The 18,249-nt window shown below is 48.0% G+C and overlaps 1 protein-coding gene across 1 annotated transcript in view; it reads right to left on the reverse strand.

The window, feature by feature from the left end:
- Positions 1–13,456: 13,456 nt before the first annotated feature.
- Positions 13,457–18,249, reverse strand: part of Dab2ip (DAB2 interacting protein) — a 109,624-nt gene continuing 104,831 nt past the window's right edge. The window contains 3 exon segments of the mRNA XM_087899679.1: positions 13,457–15,707; positions 15,709–15,762; positions 16,061–16,148. Coding sequence (XP_087755805.1) covers positions 15,594–15,707; positions 15,709–15,762; positions 16,061–16,148 — 256 coding nt within the window. The 3' untranslated portion in view covers positions 13,457–15,593.

Consider the following 18,249-nt stretch of genomic DNA (forward strand, 5'->3'; position numbering starts at 1 on the left):
TGATCATCAAAGGGGTTGGGAGTTTTTCCAGCCCCATAAACCGGTGTGAAAGGGCCAGGCTGGCACCATTTCCAACGCACGCTGCAGGACGAATCGTCAGGATGCAGCTGCTGGCTGGCCGGTGGGTGGAAACATGGCATCACATCATTACAGATTTAATTTTCACTTCAAGATTCTGTTGTCTATCGAAAGCTGTCAGCATTTCTTGCTCTGTCATCTGGCTGCTTCCACCTCAGCTCGTTTGTCCACCATCCTCCCTCTTGATTTGCAACACCTCTTTGATGAAAAGATCTGGCCTTTGCTCACAGGTCTGCAAAATCCCTCTTCTTTCCAAGTCAGAGGACTCCGGCTGCCTCAGTCCGTTCCTGACAGTATCCCTTCTGTACTGCCAGCACCACCACATTACTCCCTGGGAAGACAGAAAGTGACTTCTGCCACCGTGCTTGAGGCTTACTCCAGTCTGTGAGCCACAGCCACCACCACATGAAGTCACAAGACTGTTGCCTCCATAGGAGTCAATGCCTCGTAGGGAAGAAGCTAAGAGCCGCCACCTCGCTGAACACTCATAACCCCTACCCCACCCCACACTTTCTGCCACTCCACCAACCCTTGCTGGTCATCCCCCCAGCGCTAGGTCTAAAGGCTTCCTCAGCTCCCGGTGCCCTTCTCTGCCACCCTTCCTCAGCTCCCGGTGCCCTTCTCTGCCATGGGTCTGGGAATCTTGCAAAGCCAAGTTAAGGGTCACCAGCGCTGCAAGACTGTCCCCACTTTCTGGGGCAGATCTTCCCACCCTGCAGCTCCTGAGCCCCTGTCAGCCTTGCCAATCACTTGGCAGCAGGGGTGGGGGTGGGGGTTCTCTTTGTTTTCCACTCCCAGGACAGGTCTGCACCCCTTCCAGACCCCAGCAAGAGGAGCCTCTAGGAACTGTTGGGAGAAAGAGGGAAGGAGAGCAGGAGGGAGGGAGGGAGAGGAACGAAGGACTGCAGCCACAGAACTCAGTGGACACAGGGGCAAAGGTCAAGGCCCAGAAGCCTCTGTAATACTCAAAGTTGCCTAATTGCTCATAAGGCCGTCCTTTCCTGTAAACATCCATTAACACTTGCAAAATGCAAATTTTAAGAGATGTAGCAGAGGGTCCTTCCCAGGTAGCCTGGTCTGCCTTGCTAGGCTGCATGAAGCTTTCCCATGCCTTCTCCTAGACCCCATGATTCTGGGGAAGGCCAGCGGGTACAAAGGGCATTTGGACCTCCCAGAGCCAGCGGAGACACGGAATGTCTCCAGACCACTCCTCCCAGCCCTAGACCTTACACCTGCGCTCTCCAGCTGGTTCCACAGCCCCTGAGCACTGCGGTCTCCTGCTGTCCCACCCAGCTCTCAGCTTCCGTTCTTCCCCCAGGAGCTCAGGGACTCTCCCAGCTCCCTATGGTCTGTGGCATCTCCTCCCTTTGAGGAGCAAGACCAAGTCTCTCCAGCCCCCACTGATTCCTTCAGTCTTACCCCTAGCTGGGCTGTGCCTCTGTCCAGGCTTCTGTGGCGACTCTCCTCCTCTCTGCCTCCCTGTCTAGCCCCTGGGGCTGCTACGGTTGGCTCTGCCTGTGGGCTTGGGGCTCAATCCCTTTCCTTCACTCTCACTGAGTGAACACTGAGGGTCAAGCACAGCCCTCTGTGTGGCATTGGGCACAGCCAGAAGCGGCCTCTGCATGCCTGAGACCGATGGATTAAGGACACTCTTGCTGAAGGCCAGGCAGGCAGGGGTCAAGGACAGCTCCAGGAGAAAGACCAGACTTCCCAGGTCCTGGGGAGATTCCCCCAAACACTGCATCACCAAGCCCAGCAAGGTGGAATTTTAAAGACAAACTTCTAATTTGGGTTCAACAAAGTGAGCATATCCACCTTGGTCATCACTTGGGAGAAAAACAGGCATGTTTTCCAGGTTTTTGTTTTGTTCTATCTTTGGGAGGGGCGGTTATTGTCTTTTCTGCTATTAGTGGAGACTGAACCTAGGACCTTAAGCATGCTAGCTAAGCACGCTACCAGTGAGCTGCAGACCCAGCCTTACTCTGAGTCTTTAGAGACCAGATGGACACAGTCACCAAGGCAGTTGTCTAACTAAGTTCATGAGTGTACAGCCTGCTCTCCCCTGCTGGAAGCTACCTACAGCATCCGGGATATACCTACACATGCACACACGTGCTCACACGCACGCACACACGCTGCAGGTGTGAACGCCAGCTTAGAGGGACTCACAGCGTTGAATGAATTAACAGCTGGGACACTTGTGCTAAGCACAGGGAAGGAGGCGGCAGAGCATGTGAAGCAGTGACAGCCTCGCAGCAGGGCCAGACCCTGTGGCCTCCTCCCACCTCCACCCCACACACCCACCAGCAGAAATACACACTGTCACAATAAATAGATCTATGCCAGTTTTCAGCCCTGCCTCGCATCTTCGGGAAGGCTGGGTCACGTGGTGTCCAGCAGCAGCCCATTAGTCCACAGACTGAAGCGTATCATATTGAATTCTACGGCCCGCAGAGCCCACGAGGCCCCACAGTGCTCTGACATCTGCACTGATTTATTGGAATGCAATCACACAGCTTATTTCCTGTAATGGACACATGGCCCCTCCTCTCTCACGAACACTCTTCCAAACCTCTGCAAGGGAAACAGAAGTTCAAGGAACTCACACCTGGTCCCCACTGCATCTGAAGAGAGAGTGACAGGGAGATTGAAGGGGCATCCTTGTCTGCCTGTCCCTGTCCTTGGGTCCCCTTGGTCTCTACCCCCACTACACTGCTGCTGTTGCCACGGAACCCATAGCTGGGTTGGCCAAAGGCCTGGCCGCTGAAGCCCATGCTATGTTAAACTAGCTCTGCTACATCTCCCGGAAGCCACAGGTCTGGGCTTGCAGACCTATGGCATTTCCTCATACTGAAACAGGACACACACCCACACTGATACCTCTATCCACAGATACCCACTTACATGCAGAAGTGTAGGCTACACGGACCCTCTCTGCTACACTACACACCCATCAATTAGTACTGTTATCCCTCCATGTTCAGATACCAAAGTCCAAGAATGCTCAAGTCACATATGTAAAGTGGGATAGTACATGTGTAGATGGTGTTCCAACCACCTCCTGCATGCTTTAACCCCCCTCTACACTGTTTACAGTGCCTAGTCACATACTGTCTGGGAATAAAAACAATAAACAAATATACGTGGTCAATACAGTTGCATTCCACCCAAACATGTTCAATATTTGATAGCTGAATCTATAAATGCAGAGTCAGAAAATTTGGAGTATCAATTTGATATCCAATACTCCTGTACCTATGTTCTGTGTGTAGGTGCTCAATCTCTCTCTCTCTCTCTCTCTCTCTCTCTCTCTCTCTCTCTCTCTCTCTCACACACACACACACACACACACACACACACCACATCATATACATGCCTCTTTAAGTACTTTGAATTTTCAAGCAATAGGTTAATTTTTGTCATTAATTTCTAATTTTGTTGTCCTATCTATTAAGGGATATAGCCTTGGTGCTGGAGGAACATTAGAGCACTTTAGAGGGTTTGCTCCTGTTCCAGAGGGTCTGCATTCCATTCCGAGCACCCACATGGGGCAACTCACAACCACTGGCAACTCCAGTTTCAAGGCATCTGGCACCCTCTTCTGGAAATAATAAAAATACATCTTAAACAAATATGACCCTTCCTTTATTGAACTCCTCATGAGCCAAGCATCACCTTAGATGCTAAATATCTAAAGCTGAAAAGGTTTAGAAATTAACAAAGCTGAGTTGACAACCTGACATAATGATGCTACAGTGAGTTCTAGATCCTATGTGTGCTGTGGGACAATGGCTTTGTATACTGTAAAGATTTGTCACTTGTATTGGTTTAATAAAATGCTAATTGGTCAGTAGCCAGGCAGGAAGTATAGGTGGGGCTACTAGAACAGAAGAATTCTGGGAAGAGTCTGCAGTCATCACCCAGAGGCAGAGGAAGCAAGATGAGAATGCCTCACTGATAAAAGGTACCAAGCCACGTGGCTAATATAGACAAAAATTATGGGTTACTTTAAGATGTAAGAGTTAATAAGAAGCCTGAGCTAATGGGCCAACCAGTTTATAATTAATATAGATCTCTGTGTATTTCTTTGGGACAGAACAGCTGAGGGACTGGGCAGGACAGAAACCTCTCTCAACATATGTGTCTGTGTCAATATTTAACATCTGTGTTTCTCTTCTTAGGTTGGTTTCCTTTTTGTTTCTATTACTCAAACACAGATAGACAAAAACAAAAGCAACTTAACTGCTATTTTCATTTGCTTTTCTTGAATTATTAGTGTGGGTGAGCAGTTTGTTTACTTTGAGACAAGATGTCCTATAGCCCACGCTATCTTCCAAGTCTCTATGTAGCTGGGGATGGCTCTAAGCCCCTGCCAAGTACCAGGATTACAGGTGTGTTCCACTATTCTAGGTTTAGACTTTTTTTAAGAAAGGGTTTCTCTGTGTAGCCCTGACTGTCCTGGAATTCACTCCATAGACCACCAGGCTGGCCATGAACTCACAGAGCTTCTCCTGCCTCTGTCTCCCAGTGCTGGAATTAAAGACGTGCGCCACCACTGCCTGGCTAGGTTTACACTCTTTGTTGATTACTTGTGTTTCTTTTTCAACTTGTCATTTCATTCTTTTGCCTGCTTGTCTGTTGGAAAAATTGATGGTCTAATTCTTCAGCTCTTTAGATAGAGATGGATCCCTCTGCACATACATTTTCACCATCAACAAAGGTGGAAGACAGCTCATGGTGGCTGGTGTTTCTAAGCAGGGCAGGGCCATCTATTGATGGAATGCCATTCAAGGCCCACGAAGAGGCTTCCATGCTATCTGATGATGCTGCCACTCAAATGAAGTGCATACAAAGCAAAACTCACCATGACTCTGTGAAGACAAAGCTAGGAGGGAGACAGACTCCCTGAGACTCGCCATCTTGTGTGTGTGTTTGTGAGTAATGTGAAAATTCAGATTCATTAAACTGTAGACAGTGGAGCCAACTCACAACTTCCAGCACGTGTCTCTGTAAAGATGTGTAGTCCTGATCTTGGCCAGTTAATACCATTTTCCAACAGTGCTCAGAGAAACAACAAATGCCACAGCCAGGACAGAGATGGTACGAGGGAAGGATCCTGGATGTCATGTTAGGTCAGACAGTAAGGACAAGTTCAGAAACTGGGCTATGTCAGTAGGCTAGGGCACCAGCTTGAAAGGGCTCCCAGGGGCCATGCCCAGAACTTCTGGGTGACTTTGTCATGATGAAAGTGAGAAATGAATTCTATGCCCTTAATAGGAATGCCTCAGTTCCACACGGATAGTAGGGAGGCCTCTGCTGCCGTCATGAAGACACATCAGATAAGCACACAGTTCTGTTTCTCTCTTGCTGTTGATGCTGTTTAGCAAGGAGGAAGGGGAAGGGTTGATTGCATTTCTCCTAAATGCCACTGTAACAAAAGACCAGAAAAGCCTATGGAAAGTTCCAGATTAGAAGATGCTAAAGAGTCATGCAATCCCTGAATGCAATCCCTGACCCTAGACTGAGGCATTAGGGGAACAACTGTATGAAAGGACATAACTGGGTTAGCTGAGGAAACGAGAAAGTGAGCATGAGAACTGGTGACAGCGGCAGGGACAGACCATGAAGCCACTACTGAACTATGAGGTGCCAAGACTGCCTGAAACTGGGGGTCGGGGGAGGAGCCACAAGAGGCACCTTGCCTTCAAGGAATTTGGGGTGTGTGTGTGTGTGTGTGTGTGTGTGTGTGTGGTGTGTGTGTGTGTGTGTGTGTGTGTGTGTGAGAGAGAGAGAGAGAGAGAGAGAGAGAGAGAGAGAAAGAGAGAGGCTAAACGATAAGCAAATAGGTTAAACGTTCATGCATCTGGAATGAAAGGCACAAGGCTGTTCTTTGTACTGTTGATTTAAACAACTTAGCTGGAAGTATAAAATTATTTACAAAGCAAAAGTTTACAAAAAAAACCCTCAGAATTCGAGGCTTGAATTTTTTTTATTGAGCTCTACATTTTTCTCTGCTCCTCTCCCTGCCTCTCCCCTCCCCTTCAACCCTCTCCCAAAGTCCCCATGCTCCCAATTTACTCAGGAGATCTTGTCTTTTTCTACTTCCCATGCAAATTAGATCTATGTAAGTCTCTCTTAGGGTCCTCATTGTTGTCTAGGTTCTCTGGGATTGTTATTTCTGGGCTGGTTTTCTTTGTTTTATGTTTATGAATGAGCACATGTGATAATTGTCTTTCTGGGTCTGGGTTACTTCACTCAAAATGATGCTTTCCAGCTCCATCCATTTGCAAGGCTTGAAAATTTAAACTATATACAAGTATAATCATTAAAAAAAAATAAAGCGAAAGCTGGTATTTGTAAAGAATAGTGTCCACAATCTACTGCCAAGTGGCAAAAGCAAACCTCTTAGTTGGATACCAAGAGCTGATCTTACAAACATTGCTTACTCAGGAGGACCGTGAACATAGTGCTAGACTGGGCAACTCTGCAATTGTTGTTGTTGTTTGGTTGTTGTTTTTGCCCTACTGTTTCATTCTGTTTTGCTTTGTTTGAGACAGGATATGGTCATGTTAACCCTGGCTGACCTAGGACACGCTATGTACACAGTGCAGACCACCAGGCTGGCCTCAAACTTGCAGGGATCCTTTTGTCTCTACCTCCCAAGCGCTGGGATTACAGCCATGCCCAAACATGCTCTTCAAAACAAACAACAAAATGGGGGGGGGTACAGGGCTGGGGGACAGGAGAGTATGGTTAAGAGCAGAGACTACTCTTGCAGAACCTGTATCAGGCAGCTTATAATAGCCAGTAACTCCAGTCCCACCCAAGGGGCCTGGTGTCATTTTCTGAACTCCAAGAGCATCTTTGTTCACAAGCACAAAACATACATAGACACACAGATACACACACACATATACATACACATATGCACATAGACACACAATACATAGACACACATACAGAAACACATATACACATACACTTATGCACAAAACATAAAGACACACATACACACATAAATATGCACATACACACATAAACATGCACATATACACATATATATATAAACACATACACACATATAGACATATACATGTACATAGACATGCACACACATAAACACACACAAACATACATATACAAACACATAATTGTTGTCTGTTTCTGTCCTGCCTGGTTTCTGTCCTCCCACCTGGTCCCACAGCCATTTAGCCCCAAAGAAATCACACAGAGTTCTATATTAATGATAAAATGATTGGCCCATTATCTTAGGCTTCTTATTAACTCTTATAAGTTATATTAACCCATTATTTTTATCTATGTTTTATCTATGGCTCAGTACCTTTTTCAGCGGGGCAGGTCACATCTCCCTTCTTCCGTGTTTGGACAGGACTGGGGAGAAATGGGCTTCCTCCTTCCCAGAATTCACCTGTTCTCCTTGACCCACCTCTACTTCCTGTCTTGTTGTCCTGCCTATACTTCCTGCCTGGCTACTGGCCAATCAGCATTTACTTAAAATATAATTGACAGAATACAGACCATGGTCCCACATCACATAATTTAAAATTTAACACAAAACTATTGATTGAGAGCTGGAGAGATGGCTCAGCAGTTAAGAGCACTGTCTGCTCCTTCAGAGGACCTGGGTCTGATTCCCAGCACTGACATGGCAACATACAACCATATATAACTCCAATTGTAGGGGAACTACATCATCCTCCAATTTCTGTGGGCACCAGACACACATGTAGTTTCCATATATACATGCAAGCACTTACCCACATTCATATTTTATTTTCTAAAATAAAAATAAAAGCATCTTTCAAAAATTGCTTAGTATGTAGTGTGATTCTATTTTTGCCTTTACAGTACTAGTCTGTGCCAAATGTAGCGAGCACACCTGTAATCCTAGCACTTAGGAGACAGGGCAGAGGAGTGTCAGGTTTGAGGTCTACCTTGGCTGCAAAGAGTGACATTTTACCTTGGATAATAAAATAGAAATTAGGTTGTATGGCAAGAGCAAAGTCTATTTGATAGCTGTAAACAATGGATGTGTCTATACTGAGAGGAGCTTCTAGGCAATGGACCTCTTTCAACATTACCTCTTCCTGTTTAGTCACTATTATTTGATTTTTAAATTTTTAAATTTTTTTTATTTATTTTGGGTTTTTCAAGACAAGGTGTCTGTGTGTAGCCCTCGCTGTCCTGGAACTCACTCTGTAGACCAGGCTGTCTTTGAATTCACAGAGATCCACCTGCCTCTGCCTCCTGAGAGCTGGGACTAAAGGCATGCACCATCACCGTCTGGCTATCTTTTTGTTTTTAATTACGTGTAGATGTATCTGCATGTGGGTATGTGCACATGAATACAGTGCCCACGGAGGCCAAAAGAGAACTCAGAGTCCCCGGAGCTGGAGTTCCATGTGCTCCGAGCCACGCAGGGTGGGCACCGGAAAGGAACTCCAAGACCTCTACAAGTTCAGTACGCGTTTAACCACTGCAGCCCTCTACTTCTGCTTTTTTGTTATTTTTTGTTTTTTTGAGACATGGTTTCCCTCTATAGCTTTGACCAGGCTGGCCTTGAACTCACAGAGATCTATCAGCTGTGTCTCCAACTGCTGGGATTAAAGGTGTGTGCCACTGCTGTCTGGCTTGTTTTGTTTTTAAAGCTGGCTTTCGGAAAGTATATGAGACTTCAACATCTAGGGTTGTGAGTCTCCTGGATCCATAACTTGTTTGGCCTTGAATTTCTTTATGTAAGGAAATGGTGGTAGCATTGTGATCTTTGTCCAACAGATTGGGATAAACGGGGTTTGCCGGAGACCCTGGAAACAGACCGATTTTGCATCGATTTGTAAATTTTCTTTCTTGTAATTTCCAGTTGTCTGCATACACAGCTCTTTGAATTCTCCTTTGAATTGGCTGTGACAACTGACTGGTTTCCTCATTAATTAGTGAATTTAAAAAATGCTAAACATATGTTAAGTCTTGGTTGTCAAAAAATATGCTTTCACACGATTGTTACTTTCTGTCACTAAAGGTAAAAGTAATAAACATTTTGTAAGGAATATTTCTGAGACTGGATCCTTCTCCCGCCAGTATGGCACTCCTGACCCACATTCGAGTGTGTGTAATCCTTCACAGAGCAACTAGGTGTGGATGGACACCCCCAGAGTAACTCTGCAGGAACCCCACCCTAGCCCTCAGAGCCTCAGTGCCAAGTCTTGCACAGAGGACAAACCATCACCCTCAGAGAAGCAGGTGGCTTCTGACTGGGCCTTCCGAAGGACTCTTTTGTCTTCTAAGTTTTCAGACATTCACAAACAAATGTCAATCAGGAGTCAAGAAGGCAGTAGTCAATACTACACAGTATGTGGAACACGTGACCATCTTCCTGTGAATTCACTGAACGGTACAGCTGTGGACACACACAAGCTATCTGTTCTGGCCACGAGTCTGGATTTGAGGTGTGCAATATACCATCAGTGCCCACCTTCCCTCCTGACAGCCACTGGAAAAGCAGCTTCTAGCTTGTATATTTATTTTGTATTCAGTCACATGCCTAAGCAACACCATTTTATCTTGTTTTCTTGCCTGCCTCCCACAGTAAGTACAGTGAACTTCTTTCCTAATCTTTTGCATCAGCATGGCAGTTCCCCCTCCCCCTGCACTTCTTACTTCCTACCCTATTAAGAAGGTGGTCACTGGCCACAGTACAGCCACAGTACTGCCCACTGACTTTGAGACTTTTTTTTCAGTACTGGGAAATAACCCAGGACGTCATGCATGCAAGGCAGGCACTCTACCCCTGAGCTCCAGGCTATTTTTTAACTGGGTTTTCAACATAAATGCAAAAACATGTTGAGAGAAAAATAACTTAAAAATACAGGTAAGCCAAGACAGAAGTGCCATACTTGGTATCAAGGCCAACATATCAGCTCCCTAGCATAAATCCCTTTAATAATTCTAAGTACGATTTTAAGGTTTTATTAGGAAATTAATCTTTTAAAAATTTATCTTTAGCCAGGCGTGTCCATGGTGGCACACACCTTTAATTCCAGCAATTATCAGGCAGGCAGATCTCTGTGAGTTCTAGGCCAGCCTGGTCTACAAAGCAGATACCAAGACTGTAGACAGAGAAACCCCTCTTGAAAAGTTAAACCAAAAAAGAAAAAAAATTTTAAGTGTGTGTGTAGACATATGCATGCAGGTGCCTACAGAATCTAGAAGAGGGTATTGGATCTTCTGGAGCTGAAGTTACAGGTGTTTATGAGCTGCCTGAGGTAGGTGCTGGGAACCAAATTCAGGTCCTCTAAGAGCAGGACATGTACTTAACCACAGAGCCATCTTTCCAGCCATGGGAAATGTTACTAATACTCCTATACTAACAGCAAGTGCTGTGTCTCAGCAACTGTACACCCTCCCAGAAGACTTCTCTAGACACTGCCGCTGCCGCTCACAGTGAGGAAACTAAGAATGGAAAGACTGTCCCATAACGCTAAGACCATGCTGCCTGCCCATCTATAGCCATTAAGACTTTGCAAAACCCACTCCCACATGTCCAAACTCAAGCTCTTACTTACCTAACCCATCTCCTAATCCAGATGTTTTTGTGAACATGATTTAAAAGCTAAACTGGGATCCTCCTGGCTGTCTAACTCTGTTATCAGCGTTTACACTTAATACATTATTTACATCTTTCAATGTCATTCATTATTTCACAAATTTAATGGCTGCATAGTGTTTCATTATATGGGTATGTTTTATTTATTTTTAAATGGCTTCATATCAAAATGAGAAATAAAACTGGCTGTAAAATATCCAAACAACACAAAGGAATATAAAATAGAACATTCAAATTCCCTTCCCCCTCCCCAGAGCAAACTGCCACTAACAGTGTGATGTGTTTGCCTGAGGTGGGATTTATTGGTTTTCTTTAGAATGCAGGCACACTGATTGACTGCTTGCTTTTCGCTCAGAATGGATCATGAACATCATTCTAAATCTGTACATCTCCATTGAAGTTCAAGAATCAAGAATTCACATTTAAAAGAAATCAAGTTTAGCACTTGGCTTGGATAAACGGTAGCAGAGTTTGGGGTCTGTGTGTGTTGGAAAACGAGAGGAGCAAGTTCTAATTGCACCAAGGTCAAGAATTCTGTTTCAGACATATCAAGTCTGATGCCTGGGAAATCCTCAAGTGGTGATACCAAGTAGGCACACAGCCTTAGGGAAGTATGGGGCGCCATGAATTGGATATAAAAATGAAGTCATCTACATGGAGTGGATGGTGTGACAAGGACCCCTGCTGCTCTAGAAAGGGATATGTTCATCTGCGCATTCCAGTCCTCTTTTCTCTGCCGCCTGTCATCTGCCATGGCTCCTGACAGTCATTCCCTCCGGCAGACGGCAAGCCTTCTCCAGCTGCCCCACATGTTGTGAGTATCTGCACACAAGACCGGGACTTCCACAACGCACTGTGATTTAGTCTTTTCACTGAGGAAACATCTAGAAACCTCTCTGAAATGAGTGTAGGGCAGAAGGACAGGCATACTTCCCCTCAGCTGCTTTTCAGTTCAGTGGCTGATGTCCCCAATCCAGACTTCAAGGGCTCAGTTTCTCCAGAGAATAAAGTCCAGTCCCTGCCAGGAGACTGGGCGCAGTACTTCCATGGCTATATACAGGGGCAGGAACTCTTTCCTGCTTCCGGCTGTCCTGGCTCTTTCTGACGGCACAACATGTATGAATGTTTGGGCTTGGGGGCTTCCATCTAAGTCTCTTGAAGGGTATGTGGCAAAGTCTTTTGCATCAGCATTCAGGAGACAAATGAACCGACTCTCATTGCCTTGAACCTCCTCCCACATCAATCTTTCCAGCGCAATGATGTTTGGGGAGGAACCAATCACACGAGGTCGAGAGTCCTCACTTAATTTCAAGAGTCATTTCTTTAAAAAATAAATTTCTGGTGTTGCATGTTTATTTAGTTTTTATATCTCATTTTTATTTCTCATTGTAGCCTGGAAAGGTATTTTCTTTATATCTCAATGTAGCCAACTTGAGGTAATTTTCAAGTCATAATCCAACAAAGACAGGTGTGTCCTCACTAGGGTGAAAGATTGATGCATCCCTGCTTATTAGAAGTTCTCAAAACCCTCCATCTCTTTCTTCTTTTTTAAGGGGTTTTGGGTGTTTTGTTTGTTTGTTTGTCCTGGGCTTATGTGCACCCCTGTGTTCAACCCAAGGTTATTACACATCAAAGATGGGATCCCAAATGCCAAGAGATGCTGGGCGGACACCCAGGGATGTAAGAAACTCATTCAGCAGGTATGGCTGAAGCAGTTTCAGGCAAGTTCATTTCCAGTTCAGGAGGGTCTGACCCTGAGGAAGCCACGTTGGCCCTTGCAAGCAAGCACTGGATGCTTGGGGACAGCCAGACTTCACTCACTGGCAACCCTGGGCAGAGCTTTTCCTCTCCCTGCTGTCTTCTCTCCTCAGGCTGCAGTGGACTGGCAGGGCTTGCCCTGGAGAAGCCTCTGCAGTGGTAGCTACTTGTGCCCCCAGGAGTCAATGGCACCACAGGCACACGGGGGTCAAAATGCCTTTAAGAGCTTGGCTGCTCTGTTCCCAGCACAGGCTTTCAGCAGAGAGAAGGGGTGATCCCAGGTCACCGAGTTAGGGATCATGACTGGAACACACTACTAGCACAAGCTTCAGAGTTATCCATAGGAAACAATCCATGACACAGCCAAATAAGAGGCGAGGCAGGCTTAAAATAGCTAAATAAATCTTTAATATTTCTAATTGCAAATGTACAGAAATTGCACAGCCACACAGAGTCTTCAAACACCAACAAGTTCTCTGTACATTATTACATGGTTAAAAGTCACGGTTGGAGGGAAGGGCTCCAGCCAACTCTGACGTTTGCATTTTTTCCTTTTCACATACTTACAAAAGGGGGAGCTGGGCACAGTGGGGGACAGGGGTAGCCTTGTGGCCGAGTATATAGAAAAGAGGGGCTGGTTCCCTGGACAGTCTGGCTCCCAGACGTATGGGTGTGAGGGAGTGGTTACCCTCAGACAGGTGCTGGGATACAGGGGAGCTCTGGCCCTGGTCCCCACCCCCACTGCTGGGTAGTCAGAGGTCATCGCTCCAAGGAAGTTTGGCAGTTTCCTTAATCCTGAACATACAAGGTGAACAAAAAGGTCAGTTGTCTGTGTTGGCAGGGGAGGGGCAGCTCTCTCCAGCAGAGCCTGAGTGTCAGTGGTCAGGGTCTTCCCACAGCAGGGACCATCCTTCCCTTGGGGCCTCTGCAGCCCTTGCTGTAGGCAGAGCTTAGACCCAAGGTTGTGGGCAGGAGGACGCTTTATTGGCCCTATTGGGGCATGTGCCCCTATCAACCTCCCCCACCCCCCAACAGCATGCTGCAAAGCCAACAGATCAACGCCCCAGGCAGGAAAAAGACAGACACCTAGACTGCAAAGCTCGCCGTCCTGCCCAGCACCGTTCTCTAGGCTACAGTATCAACCGTGAGAGCAGCGGTCCCGGCCAGCCCTCGCAGCACCAGGACTAAAGGACTATGTACATCCCTTGGGTGAAATAGTTCCATTACAGTCAAACACCAAGAACATTTACAAAAATCGGCAGACTTGCAATTAAGATAAAAATCTGTGGAGAGTCTGTACACTTTTACAGTTTCTGCACTAAGTAAATAAGGCTCTCGGCCTGAGAGCTAACAACCCCACCAGAGGGGCCATTGCATCTGGCCCTGCGCCCTCCTGTCCAGGCCTGGGGACCTCCCCATATTGCTAGGAGGCGCTCAGACAGAGGTCACTTTATGAGGCATGGGCGAGATTATGGGTGGAGAGGAAAACAGGGCTTCCTGGGCAGTGGAAGGGCAAGACCCAGGTCAGGCCCTGCCCAAGAGGCCACCCTGGCTGAAATGCACAGGCGTGCAGGGGTGTGGACAGGAAGGGGCAGTGGCAGGACCTCAGCCACACCTCCTTCCTTCCTGAGGTCTCTGACCCTTGATAGCCAAGCCCATCTGTCTGCAGCCTAACTGGGTTGTAGGTTACATCTGCCCTTGCCTGTCCACAGACTGAGGATGGGGTGCAGCATGATGGGTCACACCTCCAGGACTTCCACCCTTCCTAATAAGGACACTAGGAGCACAAGTGCAGCTTGCCTAGCCCCGTTCTGCTGTCTGGGCAAAGGCCCCAGCTCCTGCCCTAGGTGACTCAGAACCAGGGCTTGGAATCTAGGGTAGGAACAGATGGGAACCCAGGAGAGACCCGAGCTCCTGCCCATCTCTGACCCACAATGGGGGGAGGGACAGATATGCTACAAACAGCCTAGAGCTGGGAAAAAACCAGCCCCAGCTGTGGGGTGTGCCCCTCGCTGCCTGCAGTGCCTGGGTCCTTGGCTGGGGCTGGGAGGGTGAGGAGAGGCGACTGCACACACGGGGCCTGGTGCAGGCTGCTGCTGTCTTGGAGAGGGAGCAAGTCTAACATCCTCCGGGGCCGCTATTTCCCATGCAGTGCGCACGCTCAATTTAAAAGGCCCCTGTGTTCCAGCAAGCGAGCAAGCGGGCTTTTGTTTCTAATGCATACTGTGAAAGGAAAAAAAATCACAGTTATCCACCTTCTCAGGGCCTGCAGGCATTAGACTTCTTCTTTTGAACCATCAGAGAAATGAGATCACTTTTGCAGGATGAGCACCAGTGGGCCACTCCCCACAGGACCACTGTGCTGGGATGCACTGGGACCCTGGAGAAGGCAGCTACAATGCACGGTGCAACCTGGTCACCTCTGCCCAGCTCTCTGGCGTCTGGGAATCCCAAGGGCATGAGCCAGGCCCACATGTGAAGTGTGGGAAGCTGTGGATCCCCCACAGGTATGCGGGAAGGCACCGCAGAGAAAGTGCAATGCTCACTGTCTGTTTGGCAATGCAATAAGAAAGGGAAGGGGGTGGAAGATGGCGAGACTGGGCCAGGCACAGGAGCGAGGTGACTCCAGTTCTGTGTGGACAGGAGGGTCCCTGATGGACTGCATGCAATGGCAGGGGCTCAGGGCAGAGATGAGCAGGGGCCACAGAACCTCTCTGTGCCTACCAGTCAACCATTCTATTAGGTCCCAGGAGGCAAGGAAAACCCCCAGGAGTGACCCCTAGATCATACTTGAGCCCTTTCCAAGTAGCTCCCTCCCTGGCAAAGGGTAAGGGGTACATGCACTTGGCTGGTCAAGGAGGAAAAGGTAACACATACCAATTCAACAACCAACAGACACATTTGGCAGGCCTCCCTCCAGGCTGTCCCCACTCCCCAGCGTGCAGTCTCTGCTGCTCTACCCAAGCCCGCTGTTCAGGTGGGCGAAGAGAAGGGGGCACTGTGCGCTCAGGCTCATACTCCAGCAGTCTTGTGTCCCCACTGCGGGCGAGTCTGCAACTGTGGGGAGCCTCCCGACTGAGATCGAGACTGAGACCCTGCCCTGGGCCACCACAGTCCCCCTCTCCTCAGGCAGTTAACAATTGCTGCTGTTTCTGAACTCGCCGTTCTCAGTAATCTGCAATTTGGTGGGGTTGGTGGGGGAGACGCCGTTACGGGCTTGCATGCTGTACCTCTCTTTCAGCTGCGTGGAGAGCGCTCATGAGGCGGGCGTTGGCAGCATCCAGCGAGGCGATGCGCTTTTCCTGTGGGCAAAGAGGGCATCAGTAGGGCATAGGATGGGCTCTAGACTACAGAGAGTTCCTAATTCCTAGGCTGCATAGTTTACAGTCTAACCAAACCTGCCAATTCTTGGGGGCATTTGGAAGAAAGGGACACAGTCTTGAGTGAATGGACTTGTGGGCCAGAGTCCCCCTTCCTAGCCTGCTCTCACCTCTCCCCACTCCCAGTAAGTCCTGGCGCCTGACTCTTACAATGAAGTGTAACCGAGAAGCCAGCTCTCCCCATGCCCGCCAGCCCTCTATCACTGTGGCCAGAGCCCACCTGGGCATCAATGATCTTCTGTTTGGAATCTACAGCCGCTTGCATCTCAGCATGGTCCTTCTTCAGCTCCTCTTCCACAGACATCAACCTGGGGCCAGAGAACAAAATGAGCAGGGTGACCCCTCCTGTCCCCCAGCACAGACATGACTCCCCACCTCTAGCTCTGCTCTCTGAGGCTAGCCCTGTTCCAGTGCACTTCCAGGACACAATGAATGCCATGCCACCGGATCTGTAACATGGAATACAATGAAGGCCCTGGAAGGCTCTAGACTCTCTTGTCATATTTACTGAGGTGGTGTGGGCCTTGATAAGGGAAGCTCCACTTTCTCCCTTTAGGTGCTCGGAGCACTGGGAACACCACACCAGACCTATAACTGCAGACTGCGCAGCTGCTGCTGGGGGGCAGCTCACACCCGGGGATGCTGGCAGTCCCCTGCGATTAGGGTGATGGGAGAATTCAGCAGGATCGAGGTGGAGGATCTATAGGAGAGTCAAGTCTCTGCAAGAATTGTAAGCAAACAGTAGGCAGGGCAGGGGTTTTGAAAGAGTCTCAACCCTAGGAACAGGTCTGCCAGCTAGATTCTGGGACCGATGGGCTACATGGGACATCGTGAAGAATTCTGGGCAGGCACCTGCATGCATGATATAGCCCAATGAGGTCAAGTCAGGAGGTCTGAAAATGCTACCCTAGCAAAGCTCCAAAACGAACCTGCAAGGATACAGCTGATTCCTGGCAGTGCCACTCTGCTCCAGAACAAACCCTACACAAGCAACAAACACAAACCTCTACCACCAACCCCTGCAAACTCACAATGCCTGGCATCCCACCAAAGCTGCCGAGGATACAGAGTATAGGAGATTAAATCTATAACCAGGAGAAAACGGGTGAGAAGACGCAGATGGCAGACGACAGAACAAGACAGCGACTACATAAACATCCCACATGCCCAGGGAAGACTTTAAACTGTAACAAAACTAGAGAGGAAAACTACATACTCAAGTAGAAGGGACTACAACAGGGGCCACAGAAGCAGGGGTTTTCAGACCACACAGGAAGCATCTCATGTCAGTCATGCCTACAACCCAGGCCTGTACTCCCAGCTATCTGGAAGATGGAGGCAGGATGAACACAGCAAGTTCAACACCTGTTTGGGCTGCAGAGCAAGTTCAAGGAGAGTCCAGGAAATTTATTGAGAGTTTGTCTCAAGGAAAAAGGTTGGGGTATAACTCAGTGGCAGAGAACTGTCTAGCCTGAACAAGGCCCTGAGTTCAATCCCCATGCAGTAATATAAAAATGTATATAAAACAAAACTCAGGGAACAATGGAAAAGGAAAACCGTGGAGCTATACAGATGGCTCAATGGATTATCAGCATTCGTTCCTGCAGAGAACCTGAGTTCAGCTGCCAGTCCCCACAGGGCAGTTCACAGCACTTTAACTTCAGTTCAGGAGATCCAACACCTTCAGCTGACCTTCTTGGGTAGCAGACACAGAAAGCATGCAGGTAAATCACATACATATAAAGTAAAATAAAATAATAAAATGGGAGGGGGAGCCTGGTGGTGGTGGTGGTACATGCTTTTAATCCCAGCACTCAGGAGGCAAAGGCAGGCGGATCTCAGAGAGCTCAAGGCCAGCCTGGTCTACACATTTGTTCCAGGACAGCCAGGACTGTTACACAAAGAAACCCGGTCTCACAAAAACCAAAACCAAAATACCAACCAACCAAACAACAACAAAAAAAAAAAAACCAAAAAAAGGAGTGAGGTAGGGATTTAGTTCCGTGGTAGAGGACTTGCCCAGCAAGCACAAGGCCCTGGGTTTGGTCCTCAGCTCCAGAGGGAGGGAGAAGAGAAGAGAAGAGAAGAGAAGAGAGGAGAGGAGGGGAGGGGAGGGGAGGGGAGGGGAGGGGAGGGGAGGGGAGGGGAGGGGAGGGGAGGGGAGGGGAGGGGAGGGGAGGGGAGAGAGAGAGAGAGAGAGAAAGAGAGAGAGAGAGAGAGAGAAGCAAGCGAGCATCAATGAAATAGGACAGAGCGGGAGTCAGAGAAAGGAAATAGGAAGAAGCAGGGCCGTCCACCTACAGATCTAAGAATAGCAACACAAAGAAAACCATAGCAGGCATGTTATAGCCAGACTGTAAAATCAAATTGTTGACATTTAATGAAAACAATATTGGGAGGATCAGGTGG

This window comes from Myodes glareolus, chromosome 21 (genome assembly GCF_982192425.1).
Source record: "Myodes glareolus chromosome 21, mMyoGla1.1, whole genome shotgun sequence".
NCBI lineage: Eukaryota > Metazoa > Chordata > Mammalia > Rodentia > Cricetidae > Myodes > Myodes glareolus.